The sequence below is a fragment of the Triticum urartu genome, chromosome 3A (assembly GCF_056163025.1).
Source record: "Triticum urartu cultivar PI428250 chromosome 3A, HENAU_Tu73, whole genome shotgun sequence".
NCBI lineage: Eukaryota > Viridiplantae > Streptophyta > Magnoliopsida > Poales > Poaceae > Triticum > Triticum urartu.
In genome coordinates, this window is record NC_141875.1 from 548,703,630 (window position 1) to 548,721,228 (window position 17,599).

The 17,599-nt window shown below is 44.4% G+C and overlaps 2 protein-coding genes and 1 pseudogene across 3 annotated transcripts; all 3 read left to right on the plus strand.

Annotated features, from left to right (window-relative positions):
* The first annotated feature begins 5,441 nt into the window (after nucleotides 1-5,441).
* Nucleotides 5,442-6,422, plus strand: LOC125544989 (vacuolar protein sorting-associated protein 28 homolog 1). The gene has a single exon (XM_048708807.2). The coding sequence runs from the start codon at nucleotides 5,634-5,636 to the stop codon at nucleotides 6,276-6,278; it is 645 nt and encodes a 214-aa protein (XP_048564764.1). The 5' UTR covers nucleotides 5,442-5,633; the 3' UTR covers nucleotides 6,279-6,422.
* A 153-nt stretch (nucleotides 6,423-6,575) lies between these two features.
* On the plus strand, nucleotides 6,576-13,721 carry LOC125544990 (disease resistance protein RGA2). The gene is made up of 5 exons (XM_087547685.1): nucleotides 6,576-8,422; nucleotides 8,510-8,576; nucleotides 8,719-9,881; nucleotides 10,069-13,205; nucleotides 13,322-13,721. Exons 3-4 carry the CDS (start codon nucleotides 9,141-9,143, stop codon nucleotides 13,171-13,173), a joined length of 3,846 nt encoding a protein of 1,281 aa, XP_087403811.1. The 5' UTR covers nucleotides 6,576-8,422; nucleotides 8,510-8,576; nucleotides 8,719-9,140; the 3' UTR covers nucleotides 13,174-13,205; nucleotides 13,322-13,721.
* A 124-nt stretch (nucleotides 13,722-13,845) lies between these two features.
* On the plus strand, nucleotides 13,846-16,241 carry LOC147980469 (putative disease resistance protein At3g14460; annotated as a pseudogene). The gene is made up of 2 exons (XR_015619348.1): nucleotides 13,846-14,747; nucleotides 14,990-16,241. The product of XR_015619348.1 is annotated as a putative disease resistance protein At3g14460 (transcript).
* The last annotated feature ends 1,358 nt before the right edge of the window (nucleotides 16,242-17,599 follow it).

Sequence of the window (17,599 nt, forward strand, 5' to 3'; positions counted from 1 at the left end):
CGTTCCTTACGCGGTTGGGTGTTATGGGAACCCCTTGACAGTTCGATTTGAATAAAACTCCTCCAGCAAGGCCCAACCTTGGTTTTAACATTTGCCACCTAAGCCTTTTCCCTTGGGTTCTACAGACTCAAGGGTCATCTTCATTTTAAATCCCCGGGCCAGTGCTCCTCCGAGTGTTGGTCCAAACTGGGCGATGTCCGGCGCCCCCTGGGCAACCAGGGTTTATGCCAACCCGATGTCAGGCCCATCTGGTGTGCCCTGAGAACGAGATACGTGCGACTCCTATCGGGATTTGTCGGCACATCAGGCGGCTTTGCTGGTCTTGTTTTACCATTGTCGAAATGTCTTGTAACCGGGATTCCGAGACTGATCGGGTCTTCCCGGGAGAAGGAATATCCTTCGTTGACCGTGAGAGCTTGTGATGGGCTAATTTGGGACACCCCTGCAGGGTTTTGAACTTTCGAAAGCCGTGCCCGTGGTTATGGGCACATGGGAATTTGTTAATATCCGGTTGTAGAGAACTTGACACTTAACTTAATTAAAATGAATCAACCGCGTGTGTAGCCGTGATGGTATCTTTTCGGCGGAGTCCGGGAAGTGAACACGGCCTTGTGTTATGCTTGAGCGTAAGTAGCTTCATGATCACTTCTTGATCACTTCTAGCTTCACGACCGTTGCGTTGCTTCTCTTCTCGCTCTTATTTGCGTATGTTAGCCACCATATATGCTTAGTGCTTGCTGCAGCTCCACCTCTTTACCTTATCCTACCCATAAGCTTAAATAGTCTTGATCTCGCGGGTGTGAGATTGCTGAGTCCTCGTGACTCACAGATACTTCCAAACAGTTGCAGGTGATGATGATACTAGTACAGGTGATGCAACCGAGCTCGGGTGGGAGCTCGATGAAGATCTTGGTCGTTGTTATGTGTCTTTTCCGGTTGATCAGTAGTGGAGCCCAGTTGGGACGATCGGGGATCTAGCATTTGGGGTTGTCTTCCTTTACTTTGGTTCCGTAGTCGGACCTTTGTTTGTACTTTGGATGATGTATGATTTATTTATGTATTGTGTGAAGTGGCGATTGTAAGCCAACTCTTTATCCCTTTCTTATTCAGTACATGGGATGTGTGAAGATTACCCCTCTTGCGACAAACCTACCATGCGGCTATGCCTCTAAGTCGTGCCCCAACACGTGGGAGATATAGCCGCATTGTGGGTGTTACAGAGATAGTCCTTGGTTGATTTATAGAATGCTCATTGCACTTCACTTATATCTTTTGAGTATGGCTTTATAGAATTCTTCATGTGCTTCACTTATATCATTTGAAGTTTGGATTGCCTGTTTCTCTTCGCATAGAAAACCGCCATTTATAGAATGCTCTTTTGCTTCACTTATATTTGTTAGAGCGTGGGCATATCTTTTGTAGACAGAATTAAACTCTCTTGCTTCACTTATATCTATTTAGAGAGATGACATGAATTGGTCATTCACATGGTTAGTCATAAAATCCTACATAAAACTTGTAGATCATTGAATATGATATGTTTGATTCCTTGCAATAGTTTTGTGATATAAAGATGGTGATATTAGAGTCATGCTAGTGGGTAGTTGTGGATTGTAGAAATACTTGTGTTGAAGTTTGTGATTCTCGTAGCATGCGCGTATGGTGAACCATTATGTGATGAAGTCGGAGCATGATTTATTTATTAATTGTCTTCCTTATGAGTGGCGGTCGGGGACGAGCGATGGTCTTTTCCTACCAATCTACCCCCCTAGGAGCATGCGCGTAGTACTTTGTTTCGATGACTAATAGATTTTTGCAATAAGTATGTAAGTTCTTTATGACTAATGTTGAGTCCATGGATTATACGCACTCTCAACCTTCCATCATTGCTAGCCTCTTCGGTACCGTGCATTGCCCTTTCTCGCCTCGAGAGTTGGTGCAAACTTCGTCGGTGCATCCAAACCCCTGATATGATACGCTCTATCACACATAAGCCTCCTTATATCTTCCTCAAAACAGCCACCATACCTACCTATCATGGCATTTCCATAGCCATTCCGAGATATATTGCCATGCAACTTCCATCATCATCATATACATGACTTGAGCATTCATTGTCATATTGCTTTGCATGATCGTAAGATAGCTAGCATGATGTTTTCATGGCTTGTCCGCTTTTTTGATGTCATTGCTACGCTAGATCATTGCACATCCCAGTACACCGCCGGAGGCATTCATATAGAGTCATATCTTTGTTCTAGATATTGAGTTGTAAGTAAATAAAAGTGTGATGATCATCATTATTAGAGCACTGCCCCAGTGAGGAAAGGATGATGGAGACTATGATTCCCCCACAAGTTGGGATGAGACTCCGGACGAAAAAAAGAGAAAGGCCAAAAAAGGGAGGCCCAAAAAAATATGAGAGAAAAAGAGAGAAGGGACAATGTTACTATCCTTTTTACCACACTTGTGCTTCAGAGTAGCACCATGTTCTTCATATAGAGAGTCTCTTGAGTTATAACTTTCATATACTAGTGGGAATTTTCATTATAGAACTTGGCTTGTATATTCCGATGATGGGCTTCCTCAAATGCCCGAGGTCTTCGTGAGCAAGCAAGTTGGATGCACATCCACTTAGTTTCAGTTTGAGCTTTCATACACTTATAGCTCTAGTGCATCCGTTGCATGGCAATCCCTACTCCTCGCATTGACATCAATTGATGGGCATCTCCATAGCCCGTTGATTAGCCACGTCGATGTGAGACTTTCTCCTTTTTTTGTCTTCTCCACACAACCTCCATCATCATATTCTATTCCACCTATAGTGCTATATCCATGGCTCACGCTCATGTATTGCGTGAAAGTTGAAAAGGTTTGAGAAATGTCAAAATTATGAAACAATTGCTTGGCTTGTCATCGGGGTTGTGCATGATTTGAATATTTTGTGTGGTGAAGATGGAGCATAGCCAGACTATATGATTTTGTAGGGATAACTTTCTTTGGCCATGTTATTTTGAAAAGACATGATTGCTTTATTAGTATGCTTGAAGTATTATTGTCTTAATGTCAAATGATAGACTATTGCTTTGAATCACTCGTGTCTTAATATCCATGCCATGATTAGATATGTGATCAAGATTATGCTAGGTAGCATTCCACATCAAAAATTATCTTTTTTATCATTTACCTACTCGAGGACGAGTAGGAATTAAGCTTGGGGATGCTGATACGTCTCCATCATATCTATAATTTTTTATTGTTCCATGCCAATATTATACAACTTTCATATACTTTTGACAACTTTTTATACTATTTTTGGGGACTAACATATTGATCCAGTGCCTAGTGTCAGTTCCTGTTTGTTGCATGTTTTTTGTTTCGCAGTAAATCCATATCAAACAGAGTCCAAATGGGATAAAAACTGACGGAGATTTTTTTTGGAATATATGTGATTTTTGGGAAGAAAAATCAACGCGAGACGATGCCCGAGGAGGCCACGAGGCAGGGGGGCGCCCTGGGCCCTCGTGGCCACCCCGTAAGGCAATTAGTGCCCTTCTTTCGCCGCAAGAAAGCTAATATCTGGATAGAGATCATGTAAAAAATTTAGTCCAATCGGAGTTACGGATCTCCGGGAATATAAGAAACGGTGAAAGGGCAGAATCTGAGAACGCAGAAACAGAGAGAGACAGAGAGACAAATCCAATCTCGAAGGGGCTCTTGCCCCTCCCACACCATGGAGACCATGGACCAGAGGGAAAACCCTTCTCCCACCTAGGGAGAAGGTCAAGGAAGAAGAAGAAGAAGGGGGGCTCCCCCCTCGCTTCCGGTGGCGCCGGAACGCCGCCGGGGGCCATCATCATCACCGCAATCTACACCAACGCCTCCGCCATCTTCACCAACATCTCCATCACCTTCCCCCCTCTATCTACAGCGGTCCACTCTCCCGCAACCCGTTTGTACCCTCTACTTGAACATGGTGCTTTATGATTCATATTATTATCCAATGATGTGTTGCCATCCTATGATGTCTGAGTAGATTTTCGTTGTTCTATCGGTGATTGGTGAATTAACTATGATTTATTTAATTTGCTTGTGGTTATGTTGCTGTCCTTTGGTGCCCATCATATGAGCGCGCGCGTGGATCACCATAGGGTTAGTTGTATGTTGATAGGACTATGTATTGGAGGGCAAGAGTGACAGAAGCTTCAACCTAGCATAGAAATTGATGCATACGGGATTGAAGGGAGACCAATTTATCATAATGCTATGGTTGGGTTTTACCTTAATGAACGTTAGTAGTTGCGGATGCTTGCTAATAGTTCCAATCATAAGTGCATAGAATTCCAAGTCAGAGATGACATGCTAGCAGTGGCCTCTCCCACATAAAACTTGCTATCGGTCTAGTAAAGTAGTCAATTGCTCAGGGACAATTTCGCAACTCCTACCACCACTTTTCCACACTCGCTATACTAACTTTATTGCTTCTTTATCTAAACAGCTCCTAGCTTTTATTTACGTGCTCTTTATTATCTTGGAAACCTATCAAAAACACCTACAAAGTACTTCTAGTTTCATACTTGTTCTAGGTAAAGCGAATGTTAAGTGTGCGTAGAGTTGTATCGGTCGTCGATAGAATTTGAGGAAATATTTGTTCTACTTTTAGCTCTTCGTTGGGTTCGACACTCTTACTTATCGAAAACTGTTGTGATCCCCTATACTTGTGGGTTATCAGATCCCCACGCCCGCCGCCGCCCTCTGCTCCAGTGAGCGTGCTGCCCTGATACCAGCGACCATCGAGTCATCTGCCCACTCCCTATTCACCAGCACAACCCTACTCCTTCTTGGCCATTCCTCGCCAAACCCAGCCGCGAGCTCTGGCGTGTCACTCGAGCCACCTCGATGTGTCACCAATCTCGCACTCCGCCGTGCTGCTTGAGCTACCTCGTCGTGCCGCCTGACCCTAACGGGTAAGAGAGCGGGAGAGAGGGAGTGAATGATAAAAATAAATTTATTGGCCCAGTGACAATGTCAGAAATTTACTGGGGAGTTGCGAAAGCATCCCGTACATATTTCTAGAAAAACCATTGAGACAACCCTAATAATACCCTATTGAAGAGATGATTTACTAGTAACCTCCTCTTAGTGTGTTATTCACTCATTTGTGTCTCCATGCAGTCTACATTAAAATATCAAAAACATCTTCCTTTCATCTTTGCCTCACAGGAGATGATTTACTAGCAACCGTTGAAGATTGTAAAGGAAGGGAGCAGTAAACCACATGGCAGCAGAAGCTGGCGTGCAATTCCATTCATCTTTGCTTTTGGTTGGCCGACTAGCAGCGAAAGGAAGCTTCAGAAGAAAGGCAGCATAATAAACGCGGTGCACACGACAGAGCGTTGCGGTCTTGCAGACTACAGCGTGCGTGCGGAGAAGCATCAAAGACTACACACTTCACACGAAACCCCTCGTAGTTCTTCGTCCTCCCAAGCTTCCCCACACCCCGCTTCCTCCCCTCTCTGCCCCCCCTCGCCCCCAATCTCGCGCGACGCCACCAAACCCTAGCCCCCAAATCGCTCGCGGGGGAGAGGCCGGAAGGGCGGGAGGCCGGAGGCGGACGCCGCTCGCCGGCGCCGATGGAGGTGAAGCTGTGGAACGACAAGCGCGAGCGGGAGCTCCTGGAGAGCCTGGCGGACCTGTACGCGATCATCAAGGCCACGGAGAAGCTGGAGCGCGCCTACGTCCGCGACCTCGTCTCCGCCGCCGACTACGAGGCCGACTGCCTCAAGCTCATCTCCCAGTTTAACTCCCTCTCCTCCTCCCTCGCCGGGGTCGTCACCATCCCGCGCTTCGTGCAGGCCTACCGCCTCGACTGCCCCGCCGCCCTCAACCGCCTCGTCCAGTCCGGCGTCCCCGCCACCATCGAGCTCCGCGCCGCCACCGCCTCCTCCTCCGCGCCGGCCGCCACCGCGGCCTCCGCATCCGCCATCGCCCAGTGCGTCCAGAGCTTCATCACCGCCATGGACGCCGTCAAGCTCAATATGCTCGCCAACGACCAGGTCCGCCCCCTGCTCCACGACCTGTCCACCTCCATGGGGAAGCTCGGTACCGTCCTGCCGCCCGACTTCGAGGGGAAGGTCAAGGTGAACGAGTGGCTCGCGAAGCTGCATAAGATGGGGGCCGGGGACGAGCTTACAGATCAGCAGGCCAGACAGCTCAATTTTGATCTGGAATCAGCGTATAGTGCGTTTATGGCCTCGCTTCCCACTGCTGGCCTGTGAACAAGGATCGGCTTGGTTCTGAGTTGATTCTTCTTTCTGTTTTGTCATGCTCTTGTCTTGCAATGGTATACATATGTGTAATTTGGCTCAATCTATATCGTTTGTGTACAACAATGCCAATCTTATGGAAAGTTGCTCCCTACAGATCGATTGTTTCATACTGTTTATAGGGACCCTTGATTGTATTCAGCGTACAGTGTGTTTATGACCTCGCTTCCACTGCTGTTCAAAGGATTGGTTTTGCTCTGAGCTGTTCTTATGTTTCTACTTTGTTACAATGTTGTCTTTTGACCACTACTGTGGGTGCGATATATGTGTAATTTGGATTGTGTTTTATTCTTTGTTGATAACAGAGCGAATTTTACAAAAAATCCCCAGATGGATTCTGTTGCATAATTATTATATGTGGTGCGATGTTTCTCCGTGATGTCCATCAATGGTAGAATGCTTGCCTTTGTCCTTTCTATTGGATATGTTTCTTCTCCGTCAATAATATGGAGCAAAAGTGTCAATTTATATTTCACTGTCCTGGTGATATTATGATCTTTCAGTTTGCAAGAACAATCTTGTTTGAATCTAGGGCAGTTGGAACTGATTGCATTGGTGTTTTAGCTTTGTGCACTTGCTTATCCTGGACTGGTCCAAAGATACATGGATGTTCAGTTATGAAAGTACAAGTCATGATGTGTCTACACTTGGGTTTAACGAAATGGCATCATTGATTTGATAGTTTTGTATGGATATTGTATTCAACTCTGTACTTCTCGATGTCAATAATGGTTTTGTAAGGTTTGCTTCTGAATTGTTCCTTTCTTTGTACTGTGTGGTCGTTGGATCAGTACTGCAGTGCCATCCATATGTGTAATTTGGATTATACTCTGTTGTTTGTCAACGATAAAAATGCTATTTTTTGTGTCTCGATGGATTCTGTTGCATATTGGCTATATGCGGTACAATTGTACAGTGTTGGTTTGTGATGTCCATTCAATGTAGAATGCTTGCATATGCCTGCTAATCTACCAATTCTTCCTTCAGAAATGATAACTAACTCTCCCTCCGATCCATATTAGTTGTTGCTGAAATGAATGTATCTTAGATGTATTTCAGTGCTAGATACATCCGTTTGAGCGACAACTAATATGGATCGGAGGGAGTAGAACATGTGCCTGTAATGCAGGTTATTTCTCTTAACATGCGTATTCCTTAAACTGGCTCACTTGTGTGCTTTCTTCCTTCACCAAATAGACATCCAAAACCTCTAAACAGGGTTATGTTTTATGAATGTAAATGTTATTTTTCTGATCTTTTGGTGTTCTTCCGTAATTTTTCTGAACTTTGGAAGCTGAATAAATTTTCAGACATTTTAACATGCCAAATTTGTTCTGGTTGAAAATCAATTCGAGTGCAATTTTCAGATGTGAACCTCAGATCATCTACTGAGTTATATGTGTGGGGAACAAAAAAAAGCTAATTATTATTCTGACATGCTTGGCAGGACATTTTTCCCAGGCTCATCTCACCTTCCTCTGGTTTGAGTTTTCACGGAACCCAGTCCGATGGTGAATCATATCATCTAGTTTGGATTTCCTGTAGCCGAAGACCAATAGAGTCATATTTTATTCTTGCTCATAGTTTTCTGAACTGAAACATAGTACTTGGAAAGTGTGAAGCCAGTGATAGTGAGGAAGAATAAAATGGTAGAAGCAGGTAACGTAAGCTACCAGTTCATTGACTTTGTTGGTTTTGATGTGCTAACACCAGGTCCATTATCACCATCTGATTATTTGAAACTACAAAATTATGTCAAGGGGTGCTCTTTGAACGAGTATTTTCATAGTTTCATAACATGAATGAACTGTCACTTGTTTTTATTTTATCGGTTGTAGCCTAGGCCACTTGCACATTTTTTATTGATTAGAGAGCTATCCAAAGTGGTTACTGTTTAGTTTTTTAGCGGATCCAGCTCAATTCAATTTAAGAAAAGATAAGTAGCTGGATCAGAGCTGTGTACATGGGATCATATCAATAGTCTTGTTGACCTGCTGCTTGGAGAGTTCTGCATCTCATTTCTCTTGTAATACAACACTAGCTCCAACCGGCCTCTCCAGCAACCTTGCATCCGCCATCTTTGCCATGCCGCTCCAGTAATTCTGAAGAAAACCTGCCCTTTGTGTTGTGTTTATTTTCCCTTTGCAGTTTGCTAATTTATCTGTCATTTCCCACTTCTACAGGTTTTTCATCCGTTGCTGCCTTCACCGCGTGTTTACACCTCCAGAAATCCCTTTGCCGTTTTAACTTGTTAGGTTCCCCCCTCTTTATCTTTTTTTTTACCTCTAGAAATACTTCTGTGGCAAAAAAGGAGAAAGAAAAACCTGCCCTTTGTGCTGTGTTTATTTTCCCTTTGCAACACTAATTGATCTATTGTTTCCCACTTCTACAGGTTTTCATACATTGCTGCCTTCACCGACAGTTTGCCCCTCCAGAAGCACTTCTCTTACCCTTTATTCATTTCTTTGGGTCATTCCATACCCAAAAAGACAACAAGTCAAAAGCAAGAGGGGAAAAAGTTCTTGCTCCTGTTTACCGTGATCTACCTGTTAATTTTCTGCTCATTTCCCCTGAATAAATGCTTCTTCATCTCCTCCTGCATCCAACTATCAACTATCCAGTAGCCACAACCACAACCCCCATAAAAAGGGAAGAGAGATAAAAAAATCCGTCATTGGAGTTATTTTACCTGCTTGCCTGTTTATATCCTCCTAGCTTTCCCCCATTTTGTGTCTTTTGTCTTTACACTACCCAATTCCTTGCATTCTCAGAAGTCAAGAAGCAGAAAAATACCCCCCAAAATTTTGCAAATCCATGACGGGGGTGGCGCTGGTTGGTTTGCAATTGGCAGCATCACCGATCCTGAAGAAGCTCCTCGTGGATGCTTCAACATACCTTGGGGTTGACATGGCGAGCGAGCTCCATGAACTGGAGACCACCATCATGCCGCAGTTCGAGCTGATGATTGAAGCAGCTAACAAGGGCAATCGCAGGGTCAATTTGGACAAATGGGTCCAGGAGCTCAAAGAAGCCTTCTACAAAGCCGAAGACCTGCTGGACATGCATGAGTACGACATCCTCGAGCGCAAAGCAAAGAGTGGGAGAGATTCCTCGCCACCCCGTGCCTCATCAATCAGCACTATTTTGAAGCCTCTGCGTGCTGCTTCTAACAGGTTATCTAATCTCCTCCCAAAGAACAAGAAGCTACTTCACCAGCTGAATGAACTGAAGGCCATTCTGGTGAAAGGCAGGGAGTTGCGTGAACTTCTTTGCATACCAGTCGGTAACAGTACAGAGAGCCCCATCATTGTTCCTCAGGCCACATCATTACCACCTTTGAAAGTAATAGGTCGTGACAAGGATCGTGATGATATAATAAACCTTCTTACCGAGCCGGCTGCTGTTGAGACCAATTCAGCTGTATATGCGGGTTTGGCCATCGTCGGAGCAGGAGGTATGGGAAAATCCACCTTGGCACAACATGTTTACAATGACAAGACGGTACAAGAACATTTTGATATCAGGATGTGGGTGTGCATCTCACGCAAACTTGATGTCCATCGTCATACACGGGCAGGGGCGAATCTACTAGGGGGGCTTTAACAGGCTTGAGCCCCCCCTCCAGCACTGCAAGAATTTTTTTTACTACTAGTTTCATGGCCCAATTCAGCCACTTGCAAGCCCAACCCAACAGATATTGGCATGATACAGGCTTTGAGCCCACCCTCCAGTTTCTGTCTAGATTCGCCACTGTACACGGGAGATTATCGAATCTGCAGCTAAGAAGGAGTGCCCACGTCTTGATAATCTGGATACTCTCCAGTGCCAATTAAGGGTCATACTGCAAAAATCAGAGAAATTCTTGCTTGTATTGGATGATGTCTGGTTTGATGATTTGAGTAGTCAGATGGAATGGGACCAACTGTTAGCTCCTCTAGTTTCTCAGCACAAGGGAAGCAAAGTTTTGGTAACTTCTCGATGGGATACATTTCCTTCCGCTCTTTACTGTGAAAAGGTGCTCCGTTTGGAAAGCACGAAAGACGCTCAGTTCTTGGCACTCTTCAAATACTATGCCTTCACTGGAGCACAAATCAGAGATCCTCCCTTGCTTGAAAGGCTAGAAGAGATTGCAGAGGAGATAGTTAAGAGGCTTGGACAGTCTCCTTTGGCTGCAAAAGTTGTTGGTTCCCAGTTGAAAGGGAAAATGAATGTCCCTGCCTGGAAAGATGCTCTGACTTTAAAGATTGACAACTTAAGTGAGCCCAGAACAGCTCTGCTGTGGAGTTATCAGAAGTTAGATCCACGTCTTCAGAGGTGCTTTGTATATTGCAGCTTGTTTCCGAAAGGACACAAGTATAACATTGATGAGTTGGTTCACCTGCTGATAGCAGAGGGGCTTGTTGATCCATGCAACCAGAAAAGGAGAATGGTAGATGTTGGAAAGGATTACCTCAATGAGATGGTTTCTGGGTCTTTCTTGCAACCATTTTCTGAAAGTTCTATGGACACATGCTACATTATGCATGATCTTCTTCATGATTTGGCAGAATCGCTCTCTAAAGATGATTGCTTCAGATTAGAAGATGATAGGGTGACAGAAATACCATGCACTGTTCGTCATCTGTCTGTTCGTGTTGAGAGTATGAAACAACATCAGCGCAGTATCTGCAGGCTACATCATTTGCGCACTGTTATCTGCATCGACCCACTTACTGATGATGTGAGTGATCTTTTCCGTCAGGTACTGCAAAACTTGAAGAAGTTACGTGTACTCTATTTGTGCTTCTACAATAGTGACAAGCTACCTGAATCTGTTGGTGAGCTGAAGCACCTTCGGTATTTAAACCTCATTAGAACTTCCATTGCCGAATTGCCTGGATCATTATGTGTTCTTTACCACCTACAGTTACTTCTGTTAAACCATAAAGTCAAGAGTTTGCGTCACAAACTCTGCAAATTAAGCAAGTTATGGCATCTCGAAGGGTATCATGATCTGGGATACAGGATGTGTGAAGTAGCTCTGCCTCAAATCCCTTATATAGGCAGGCTAACTTCGCTCCAGCATGTTAAAGAATTTTGTGTGCAAAAGCAGAAGGGATGTGAGTTGCAACAGCTTAGAGACATGAAAGAGCTTGGTGGCAGTTTAAGAGTCAGAAACCTGGAGAATGTCACTGGAAAGGATGAAGCCTTAGAGTCAAAGCTGTATCAGAAAATTAATCTGGGAAGCTTGGCCCTTGTCTGGAGTTGCAATAATCGCATGAATGCAGATGGTAGTTTACAGTTGGAGATTCTAGAAGGTTTGATGCCACCGCCTCAACTGAAAGGCCTTGAAATCAAGGGTTACAAATCTGAGATGTATCCAAGTTGGTTACTTGATGGTTCGAATTTTGAGAATTTGGAATCTTTTAAGCTTGTTGATTGCAGTGCATTAGAAGGCCTGCCACTCAACACCAAGCTCTTCAGGCATTGCTCTGAACTGGAACTCGAGAATGTCTGGAGTCTGAAAACATTATCTTATCTTCCAGCAGCCCTCACATGCTTGTCAATTGGCAGTTGCCCACTGCTTACGTTTATTGCCAGTGATGAGCTAGATCTGCATGATCAGAGGGAGAACATCATGAGAGCAGACTACTTGGCATCACAACTTGCTTCGATATGGGAGGTGGATTCCGAATGGGAAATTAAGAGAATATTAACGTCACAACATTCATCTCTGAAGCAAATGATGACATTAATGGATTCTGATATGTCACATCTTCAAACCATTGCAAGTGCTGTAGAAAGAGATAATGACGAGGTAATACTGACAGATGATATCATTAAGGCATGGATATGTTGCCATGAACAGAGGATGAGATTCATTTATGGAAGAAGCATCGGCTTGCCATTGGTTCCACCATCAGGTCTTTGTCACCTTCATCTTTCTTCATGCAGTATTACAAATAGGGCATTAGCTGTTTGCCTTGACGGTCTCACGTCACTGAGATGTTTGGTCTTAATGGAGATCATGACTTTAAGTACACTTCCATCACAAGTGGTTCTCCAACATTTGACAAAGCTCGAACGCCTTCACATTTCATCCTGCTGGTGTCTCAGATCATTAGGGGGGTTACGAGCTGCTACCTCTCTTTCAGATTTTCAATTGTTTGACTGCCCTTCTTTAGACTTGGCATGTGGAGCAGATTTTTTGCCATTATCTCTTGAGACGCTCCGGATACGGCGTTGCATGGTTGCAGCTAATTTTTTCAGTAGTGTCCTGCCACTCCTGAGGGATCTTACCATGTTTGTCTGCAGAAGCTCTGCATCTTTGTCAGTTGGTCGTCTGACCTCCCTTGAATCACTATCACTGGGAGTTTTACCTGATCTGTGCTCTCTTGAAGGACTGTCTTCCCTGCAACTTCACTCTGTACATTTCACAGATGTCCCGAAGCTTGACGCAAACTGCATTTCACAGTTCCGGGTCCAGAGATCTATATATGTTAGCAGCCCTGTGATGCTCAACCACATGCTCTCGGCTGAAGGCTTTACAGTTCCGCCATTTCTGTCTCTTGAAGGACTCAAGGAATCCTCTGTTCTATTTGAAGAATCTGCAAATTTCAAATCTGTCAAATGCTTGAGGTTATTTGATTGTGAAATGAGTTCCCTGCCAATAAATCTGACGTGCTTCTCCAACCTGATGGAACTCGAAATCTTTAGGTGTCCCAATATATCATCTTTACCAGATCTGCCATCCTCCCTCCAGCACTTAGTCGTGTGGGAGTCTGAACTCTTGCAGAAGAGCTGCCGAGTACCTGATGGAGAAAGCTGGCCAAAGATTCAGCATATCCGCTGGAAGAAATTCACATAATTACAGAATGACAACTCCAAAGAAATCGAAAGGTAAAGGTTCGTCCAGTGCCTTTGCAAATATAAACTTTTACACTATTTGTTTCATTTCTGGCCTTTCAGATACTTCATTTGTTTCAAAGTTCCATTCGTTCATTTATTTCATGCAGCAGGCCCACCATCTTTCCCCTCCGGCGATCTCGTCTCCACCCACTGCCTGTCAAGAGTTGGAGTGCCTCAAGCTCACTTGCACTTCAGCTCTCTCTACATTGTCTCGCTGGTGCCGAACTGCCGCCCCCTCGGTTTCCTTCTTCGTCGACCGTTGCATGCGTCGCTTTTCCACTCTGGACGGCTCCACTAACAGTGTTGGGCCGCGTGTGTACATATGAATCTTTTATCTGTAATTATTGTCGCTATTTAGTTATCAACCTATCATGTCTTGGCGTGCTACTTTTGATTGGTGATGCCTGTGACAGTTATCTCTTGTGCGCTGAAATATCTCTTGTACTTGGATATCTTGTGTACTGCTGGAGCGTTAAATTCCATAATTCCATATTATAGTTCAACTTCTGCAGATTGTTTTGGGTAAAGGAGTAAAGGTAACTGGTGGCATCTTTGTCAAGACCGAGTGAATAGTTAAATACACTCACTTTGAAGATGACAAACCTGAAGTCTGAGGATATTGCTAGCGAATACGGTGTCTTGTGAAAAGTTTTACCGGAATGGTGGTCACCGTGTGATTCAGCGAAAGCGCAAGAGGGCGCCAACAGTTTGGGTTGGTTCGATTGGAGCTGAAACTGAACCAAGACGAGCTGGGTCTCTTCATCGCAAGTGTTACGTGGAGATACATGGCCTTTTCGTTGAGAATCTTGTTTGGATACAGTGGAATATACTTGAAAAATATGAACAGGAATAAAGCCATTGACACAAATGGAGAATCTTCGGAGAGTCGAGGAAGACGAAGGGGGTTTCATTTTGGACAATATAAAGTGGCCAAGCCCTGGTGCACGGTCAGCTGAACAGAAGGGCCATAGGCCATCAAATCTTGATGCCCCTGGTTCCTGCCGTACGTTCCTTCCATTCTGGCAACCACCTCGCCGTCCACGTCTGCGATGCCACCCTGTCTCGGATCCTCCACAAGAATACCGAAAGGATTTCACCTACAGAAGGCAGAAGCAGTGGAAAACAAATTCAATACTGTAAGTTGATAATCAGGTTGACAGGGAAAAGATGGCTATAACCTTGAGATGTGTAACATGCGCCAAAGCCAAAAGATCAGCCTTCGGAGAGTCTTTCAGTAGGACTGCATCCATGTAGCCACCTGAGAACTGGATTGCAACCACACATAAATTACACCAATGCTTTCAGAGATAAGGCCTTCATCGTGGTCGTGATGGAGAAACAGAAAGAGACTACCAGCTCCCGGTGCACCTCTGGATCAGATATTTTGCTCTCTTGTCTTGCTGTTTGGTGAGATCTGGTTCTGATCTCTCTTGTATTACAACACTTCTCCAGTCTTCCTCGTCGGCAACCTTGTATTACCGTCGCCGCCGTGGTGGCTCCAGCAACGATTCTGTCCTTCACTCCTTCACCTCTGTAAGCATTCCAACCTTCTATGCTATTTAGTTTCCCCTGTACAAATAGTTCCGTCCACACAAAAGAAACAAATTTGCTTGCAGGGCTCTGCTTAAATTTTTCTTTTCTTTTCTAACATACTGCAGTAGACTAATTTGTTTTGTTGTTCTCTGCTCCAACGGGTATTTTCATCTAATTGATGTATCCCATTGTTTGCCTCATAAAGTCTTTCTAATTCCCTGCCATTTTGTCTATTTACACAGCAGCCAAGATCTTTGTGTTCGCAGTGCAAAAGCCATTTCCCAATCCCCAACGAACAGTTCCCTGTGATTCCATGACTGGGGTGGCGCTGGCTGGCTTAAAGTTAGCAGCATCGCCAATCCTGAAGAGGCTCCTCGCTGATGCTTCAATGTTCCTTGGAGTGGACATGGCAAGTGAGCTCCATGAACTGGAGACCACAATTATGCCGCAGTTCGAGCTGATGGTTGAAGCAGCTAACAAAGGCAACCACATGGTCAAGTTGGACAAATGGGTCCAAGAGCTCAAAGAAGCCTTCTACAAGGCTGAGGATCTGCTGGACATGCATGAGTATGACCTCCTTGAGCGCAAAGCAAAGAATGGGGGAGATTGCCCACCACCGTGTGCCTCATCCATCAGCACTATTTTGAAGCTACATCATTTGCGCACTGTTATCTGCATTGACCCACTTACAGATGATGTGAGTGATGTTTTCAGTCAGGTACTTCAAAACTTGAAGAAGTTACGTGTACTCTATTTGTGCTTCTACAATAGTAACAAGCTACCCAAATCTGGGTAAGCTGAAACACCTTCGGTATTTAAACCTCATTAAAACTTCCATTGTCGAATTGCCTGGATCATTATGTGCTCTTTACCACCTACAGTTACTCCTGTTGAACCATAAAGTTACGAGTTTGCCTCACAAACTATGTAAATTAAGCAAGTTACGGCATCTTGAAGGGTATCGTGATCTGGGATATAGGATGTATGAAGTAGCTCTGCCTCAAATCCCTTATATAGGCAAGCTAACTTTGCTCCAGCATGTTGAAGATTTTTGTGTGCAAAAGCAGAAGGGGTATGAGTTGCGGCAGCTCAGAGACATGAAAGAGCTTGGTGGCAGTTTAAGAGTCAGAAATCTCGAGAATGTTACTGGAAAGAATGAAGCCTTAGAGTTGAAGCTATATCAGAAAAGTCATCTTAGAAGCTTGGCCCTTGTCTGGAGTTGCAATAATGGCAAGAATGCAGATGACAGAGATTCTAGAAGGTTTGATGCCACCGCCTCAACTGAAAGGCCTCGAGATCAAGGGTTACAAATCTGCCACGTATCCAAGTTGGTTACTTGAGGGTTCATATTTTGAGAATTTGGAATCTTTTAAGCTTGTCGATTGCAGTGCCTTAGAAGGCCTGCCACTCAATACTGAGCTCTTCAGGCATTGCTCAAAACTAGAGCTCGAGAATGTCTCGACTCTGAAAACGTTATCGTGTCTTCCAGCAGCCCTTACATGCTTATCAATTAGCAGTTGCCCACTGCTTATATTTATTACCAGTGATGAGCTAGAACAGCATGATCAGATGGAAAACATCATGAGAACAGACCACTTGGCATCACAACTTGCTTCGATATGGGAGGTGGATTCTGAATCGGAAATTAAGGAAGTATTATTGTCAGAACATTCATCTCTGAAGCAAATGATGACATTAATGGATGCTGACATGTCACATCTTCAAACGATTGCATGTGCTGTAGAAAGAGAGCACGGTGAGTTAGTTCTGGAAGATGATATCATTAAGGCATGGATATGTTGCCACGAGCAGAGGATGAGATTCATTTATGGTAGAAGCATCAACTTGCCGTTGGTTCCACCATCAGGTCTTCGCGCACTTCGTCTTTCTTCATGCAGTGTTACAGATGAGGCATTAGCTGTTTGCCTTGGTGGTCTCACGTCACTGAGAAGTTTGTTCTTAATGGAGATCATGACTTTAACTACACTTCCGTCACAAGCGGTCTTCCAACATTTGACAAAGCTGGACTTTTTGTTCATCAGATATTGCTGGTGTTTCAAGTCATTAGGAGGCTTACGATCTGCTACCTCTCTTTCAGAAGTTAGATTGATTTCCTGCCCTTCTTTAGATTTGACACATGGAGCAGGTTTATTGCCGTCGTCTCTTGAGGAGCTCTGTATATACCAGTGCATGGTTGCAGATAATTTCTTCAGTAGTGACTTGCCGCACCTGAAAAGTCTTAGCATGTTTGGCTGTAGAAGCTCCACTTCCTTGTCTATCGGTCATCTGACTTCCCTTGTATCCTTATCAGTGGGAGGTTTCCCTGATCTGTGCTTTCTTGAAGGCTTGCCATTCTTGCAACTTCACCACGTACATTTGACAGATGTCCCGAAGCTCGTTGCGAACTGCATTTCACAGTTTCGGGTGCAGCAATCACTCTATGTTAGCAGCCTCGTGATGCTCAACCACATGCTCTGGGATGAAGGTTTTACAGTTCCACCATTTCTGTCTCTCGAAGGATGCAAGGAATCATCCGTTTCATTTGAAGAATCTGCAAAATTCACATCCGTCAAGTGCCTTAGATTATGTCGGTGTGAAATGAGGTCCCTACCAGGAAATCTGAAGTGCTTCTCTAGTCTGAGGACACTCGATATCTATGACTGCCCCAACATATCATCTTTATCAGATCTGCCATCCTCCATCCAACATATATGTGTTTGGCGTTGTGAACGCTTGAACGAGAGCTGCCAAGCGCCTGACGGAGAAGGCTGGCCAAAGATTGCGCATATCCGCTGGAAGGATTTCAGATGAACTGTTGTTCGGATATGCAACTTCCAAATAAATGGAAAGGT